The sequence below is a fragment of the Lolium perenne genome, chromosome 2 (genome assembly GCF_019359855.2).
Source record: "Lolium perenne isolate Kyuss_39 chromosome 2, Kyuss_2.0, whole genome shotgun sequence".
NCBI classification, from domain to species: domain Eukaryota; kingdom Viridiplantae; phylum Streptophyta; class Magnoliopsida; order Poales; family Poaceae; genus Lolium; species Lolium perenne.
In genome coordinates, this window is record NC_067245.2 from 215,947,627 (window position 1) to 215,953,674 (window position 6,048).

General features: G+C 40.9%; 1 protein-coding gene across 1 annotated transcript; it reads left to right on the plus strand.

Annotated features, from left to right (window-relative positions):
• The first annotated feature begins 922 nt into the window (after positions 1-922).
• Positions 923-5,495, plus strand: LOC127334843 (ubiquitin carboxyl-terminal hydrolase 27). Its single transcript, XM_051361386.2, has 11 exons — positions 923-1,100; positions 1,481-1,841; positions 1,939-2,062; positions 2,664-2,764; positions 2,848-3,075; positions 3,923-3,991; positions 4,095-4,226; positions 4,315-4,449; positions 4,541-4,603; positions 4,686-4,925; positions 5,055-5,495. The coding sequence occupies exons 2-11, from the start codon at positions 1,599-1,601 to the stop codon at positions 5,331-5,333; spliced, it is 1,614 nt and encodes a 537-aa protein (XP_051217346.1). The 5' UTR covers positions 923-1,100; positions 1,481-1,598; the 3' UTR covers positions 5,334-5,495.
• Positions 5,496-6,048: the final 553 nt, after the last annotated feature.

Below are 6,048 nucleotides of genomic sequence, written 5' to 3' on the forward strand. Positions count from 1 at the left end.
TTGACTTGCTTCAGAAATATTTGTTCACCGACCTTTAGGGGTGGGCGTTCGGTCATGGCCGAAAATTCGATCTTTGTATTTTTGTCTATCTTGAATTCGGTCCTCTAGAAATGAAGACCGTTATCTGTCAATTTTACTACCCGGTAAATTTGGGTTCGGCTTCGGTCATGACCGAACTCTATGATAGTTGTTGTAAACACAAAACTTAGAGAGAATTGGATAAAAAATTTAGCAACATTTTAGTAGTGGCATGAATATTTTTTCAATGCATGCATTCGTATCAATTTGTAAGAACACATATTAACACTGGAACACATCATAGTATCAATTTGCAAGAACAAATATTAACACTGGAACACATCATACTGTTCATACTTCATAGGTCACATATTTACGAAATTCCAGCCAAGAACAAAAGAAAACAATCATGCACGTCAATAGTCACGTACAAAAGAAAACAATCATAGCCACAACAAACAAACCGCAACATAAACTATATTTTTTCAATAACAAAAGGTTAAGACCGAACCTGTCCAGCTAAGAATTGAGCCTCTCTAACATTAAATTTGGTCAGCTCGGGCTATTCGGTTACCGCGAACAAGTAACTGAATTGACTGAACTAAATTCGGTCTAAAAATTTGCTACCCATTCTTCTGATTGGTCTTTTCGAGTTCGGTCTCGTCCTTTTCAGGTTTGGTTTTCGGTCATCGGTTTTTATGCCCACCCCTACCTACCTTGCAATTATATAAGTTCAATCAAAATAGTACTCTATGACAGTTGTTTAGGCTAGATCAAATCCGGATAGTATAAGGAAAAATCTGGTCCGTGCAATCGCGATCGGGCGGACGAGATAGACACTGTTCAGATCTTGAGCACCTACCAATACGAATACCCTGTCTGTCCCCTGCCTGCGTTCTTCCTCCTCCTTCGCCTTCGATTCCTCCCCTTCCTCCCGATTTGCTCCGCATCCTCGTCGGCGGCCTCAGCGAAGGCGAACGGGACGCCTATTTGCTTCGCCTCCTCGCCGGCGGCGGCCCCGGCGGCGGCGAACGGGGCGCAACCAGGGACACCTACTGGTGCCGTACTGCCGTGTTTTGTTGGTAAGTAACCCTAGCTTGGTTGCAGGAGTCCGCCGCTCGTTCTCGGGGGGCTTCCTCTCTGCTGTGGCTGCGAGCAGTCAAATCCAAATCATTCTGCCTATCCGTTCTGTTGGTAGCCGATTTGTTTGCTGCATGGTGTTGGCACCCTACAAATCTAGTTCATCCATTGATTTAGGGTTCCATTAGTTCCCTCGATATCATTTTCCCGGTAGCCCATATATACTTTTATAAGTCTGTGCCTGTCTTTTATCCTGTTAGATAGATTCCTTTGACGCGAAATTTACCGCTGGCAAAATAGCTGCCTATGGCATGAGCCTGTTATTTATTTCTGGTCGCCATTCTGAAACCAAATGTGATGCAAAATATTTCTACTGATTCAGGTACAGTAAAATCAGTTACTCCATGTAAAACAAAAAGCCTTGGACTGAAAGCAAATTCAGGCTTCGGAGTACTGGTTTTGTTTCAAGCTAAGGATAGTGGGGCAGGGCAAGTAGAGTCATGGGTAAGATTGAGCACGGCAATCTGCTGGTATCGCTTGACGAAGGACACAGGCATGGTTATAGTCTTACGGCTGTTGCTGTTGGACTTGGGATAGGAATTGCTGGGCTGTGCAAAGCGCTGCATAGCAGCTTGGTCATACCGTGGATTCTTCGGAAGCTCTTTTCGGAATCAGAGAGAGTATACTACACTGCAGGCCTAAGAAATCTTGGCAATAACTGCTTTCTGAATGTTATCCTGCAGGTATCTCCTACTTCATGTAATCTGGTGTGCTTCATGTGTGAGTACCACCATCATCATGTTTGAGTTCATACTAAATGAAAGAATGTTTCCTTGACAGGCACTTGCCAGTTGCGACCATTTTGTGTCCTCTCTAGATGATTTGCTTGGAAGCGATGATGTGCTACCTGAGGACCAGTCTGAAAGAATGCCTCTTATCTTTGCTTTAAGTTCCCTTTTAGAAGGTAAAGTTGTTAATATGGACGGGCATCTGTGTAGTTTTTTGGACCTGAATGTAAGTATACAAAATTGTATAGAACTCGGATGCAATAATAAACTGGGGTCCTTGATATTTATGGATCTGTCTGACTATGTGCTCAACTCCCATACCATTGAATTGTATTGCTTGGTAGAGTTGAATGATCAACTGCTTACTGCTCAGATTGTAGTAGTTGAACCTATATTCCTCAGAATGTGTTCCCCGATGGTAGAATCGATACAGATTGTATTTTGTAAACACAGTTTCTCCCTAACCTATTCTTCTTGGTTTTTATGGACCTGTTTGACTAAGTGCTGAACTCCAGTATCATTGAATTGTATTGCCTGGTACAATCGCACGATCAATTGCTTGCTGCTCTTGTAGTTGTTCTTGGTCATGCACTTGGTCCATTTCGTATGCTATATTTGTAAAGAACTTGTCCTTTTGTTTATTTTAAAATCAAATGTTGTAATGCTTGAGCTCACAGTTTTGTTGTTCTTCATAAATCAGTATTTTCGGTGTAAAGATCTTTCAGTTGGTTCCTTATTTTTTTTAATTGCGTAATGAATTTGCGTATATGTGTGCAGACTTGAGCACAGTTCGGGATGAAAGAATTGTATTGAATCCCCAGAGTGTGATGCATGCTTTGAGATTCTATGTTAGTCACTTCAATTTGACAAGACAGCAGGCAAGATGCTTTCTTCCGTATATTCTTCTCGAAATTTACCGTATAATATACTGGATTTGACAAGAAATGTTTTACCCTCATAGGATGCTTCAGAAGCTTTTGGTCATCTTTTGACATCAGTGAGGGATGAATTTTCCCACTGCTATGTACCATATAAGAGCTCTCTTGCAGACATTACCATGTTTCACTCCAAAGTGTACAAGCAAAGGGAAGGTAACCAATCCGAATGCGAGCGCTGGAAACAAAACATATTTGGTCCATTTGATGGGACTATTGGCAGCACATTATCTTGCAGAAATTGTTCATCTGTGGTAGATATCTACACCTCTTTCTTTTTTAACTATTACTCCGTAACACGTAATTTGTGAACTATTTAGCTACTGTCATTTCTACAGCTAGATGCACTTTTTTGTTTGTTTCTGTAGCTAGATGCATTTTATTACCCAAACCCCCTCTTACTACCAATACATCTCGTCTTTCAGCAACCCGAATGCACACCTTGGGCCATTACTTTTTATAGCTGCGCATTATTATATTTGTGAAATATGTTAGTATGCAATCTACTAATGATAAATAGCTCACACAGGAGAACTACCAAAAATTTCTAGACATAATAGCTTGAAGGAGATTATTGTATCTAGAGGAGAGAGGAATAAAAATAGGTTAAGGTGAGAGAGATTTCTACAGTAGAGACTTATTTCTTGCTTGTTTGTAACCACATTGCCACGTACATGGCTTATTATAAGGACTACTGAAACTCCTGTGTTGAACCAATCTCCTAGATTTACATGGACTCAGCTAAAGAATCATCCTGGACAAGGGTGCCTAATAGGCTATAAGCCTATAACTTATACATATTCTACTTCCTTAATTCTCGTTATGGCTGCGCTGTGTGTTCGCCTTGGCTCCAGCCGCGGAACTGCCCTTTTCCGGATTGCTCATCTGGCCCTTGTTTCCTGCTATGTCTTGTAGTTTTTATATGCTAATAATACTGCTGACTTAACAGTATTAGAGTTCGAAATTAAGACGTCTGTCTTAGCTGTCTACGATAGTATATATCTTGGAGTAGTTCGTTTCTGTAGTTTCTTGGAAAGCATGGATAGTTCGTTTGGTCAGAATTGATGAGTTTCTGCCCTCATTGTTGTTAATCTCTCGCAGCTGTCCTTGGACTTCGAGAATTTTCATTGCTTGCCTCTCTCACCTGTACCTGACATAAATGGAGATATTGTATGTCCAAGTGAGCCTTACTAAGCTTTGTTAATTCAGGATACATCAATTAATACTCCCATTCATCCATCATTCATAATGCTTTGTCCCATTGTTAATTCAGATCAGTGGTTGTAGTTTGGTTGATTGCCTGAAGCACTTCACTGTGTTGGAGCAACTTGACCATTACCGCTGTGACCATTGTTGGCATAATGCTGCTGCCAAATATTTCTCTCTTAAATCAGAAGTCGACGAGGTGATTTTTACACGCATATTTTGTTATGAAATTGCACTTGTTTCACAGTTGAGTTTGATATGGTACCTCGTATTGATATCTGTACCAGGAAAAGGTTAACAAACTGCGCACCTGTGTTGATTATGACAGTTGCGACTGCAAGCAGTTATTTGGTCCAGATAAATCAACATGGTCAGTATCTTCGAAAGCAACAAAGCAGTTGGCTATCACTCGCTGTCCGAAGGTATCAACGATTGAAATACACCTTTTGAAAACTTTCATGGAATAATGTCTAAAGATGACATGACACCTGGTGTATTAATGTCTTCTTCCAGATCCTGTGTATTCATTTGCTACGTGCTTCAGTTAGTCTATCTGGTGAACTTGTAAAGCGTCAGGTAAACACAAAAATACATTTGAAAGTTGAAACGTTGTATCTTTCTATGAATTGGGGCTGAATCATCTGTATTTGGATTGCAGGGACACATTTCGTTTCCCTTACTTCTGGATCTAAGTCCATTTGCAGGAGGAACATTCAGCACAGGACAGGGACCTGGACCTTCAGCTATGAACAAGCAAATATATGACCTGCCGTCTCTGCATCTCTATCAGCAACTAAATGCGCAGATGCCTATTAATACGTTTCCTACCGGTGGGAACTCATCGAGTCAGCCGCGTAAGGATGAAGTGTCAAATGGCGGTGGCTGCTCACTTTACAAGGCATGTTGTTTGCATTCTAACAATTTTTATTTGATTTCTCTTTATGGATAACGATGATAATTGCATTCGTCACTAGCACTTAAAATTTTGCTTATCTGATCAATCCATTTACCCTCTTGATCATTTCAGGGAAATGCTGGTGTGGCTACGAGTACTTCGTCATCGTGGTCAACATCATTCTCCACAAAGGAGTTATACACACTCTCAGCTGTGGTTGAGCACTACGGTATATGCGGAGGTGGGCATTATGCAGCATACAGGAGAGTAGCATCAAATCCTGATGCCAATGATCCAGTGCGACCTCGTGGCAAGCACTGGGTTTACATCTCAGACGATCACGTATCACAAGTGTCAGAGGTCGATGTTTTGGCTGCGGAAGCCACCCTCCTTTTCTACGAAAGACTGTAGCAGCAGCCTGTTGAGTAGGATTCAGATAAGTTGTACGTTTTTTTTTGGAGAAACTTTGTGCAGTAGCTTTCAAGATTCAGGATTTCTATTTTAGAAAAATAATCTACGATCATCTGGGTCTTGTTTTTGGATCTTACAAGCGGAAGTTTTGTTGGTGATGAAGCACGAGAATGAACTGAGGTTGCAAATCTGGCTTCTGAATAATGTGAGTATTATTCCACTCCGAACTCCAGCTCCTTATGGAGTTATATAGTCACCTTCTTTAACAAAGGGACAGGCCGTCAAAACCGACACCTGGCTAAGCCAACTGGCAATTGAGTTGTGTTTTTGCCTTGCCCATTCCTCTATTATCTTCTTTTCAAGCTTCTAATTTTTTTGAAAAACTATTGCACTTGTAACCAAAGCTTAAAAATACAGTTGGCGGATAGTAGAGAAGTCAGTATTATGTGGCTATTTTACCGAGAAACGTAGCTTCCATTCGATGCCCTCAGCATATGCATGAATTCCTGATACAGCTCTACCAATGTGGCATCTGCGAGTAATTCCTTCCATCATATAAGAGCATCTCTAACGCTTGTAAAAATGCAAACCGAAAAAGTTGAGTTCAGTCTTCCGAAAACGTATGTACACCGCTACCTGTAGAATAGACCCTGTAAACTAAAATTGAAAAACGGATTATTTGAAAAGTCGTCTTCCTTGCAATATAAGAAAAACT

Coding starts and splice junctions, on each gene's coding strand:
- LOC127334843 (XM_051361386.2), top strand. CDS start 1,599: ATGGGTAAGATTGAGCACGGCAATCTGCTGGTATCGCTTGACGAAGGA. Junction 3,076..3,922: donor GCAGAAATTGTTCATCTGTG/GTAGATATCTAC, acceptor AATCTCTCGCAG/CTGTCCTTGGACTTCGAGAA. Junction 4,450..4,540: donor CTATCACTCGCTGTCCGAAG/GTATCAACGATT, acceptor GTCTTCTTCCAG/ATCCTGTGTATTCATTTGCT.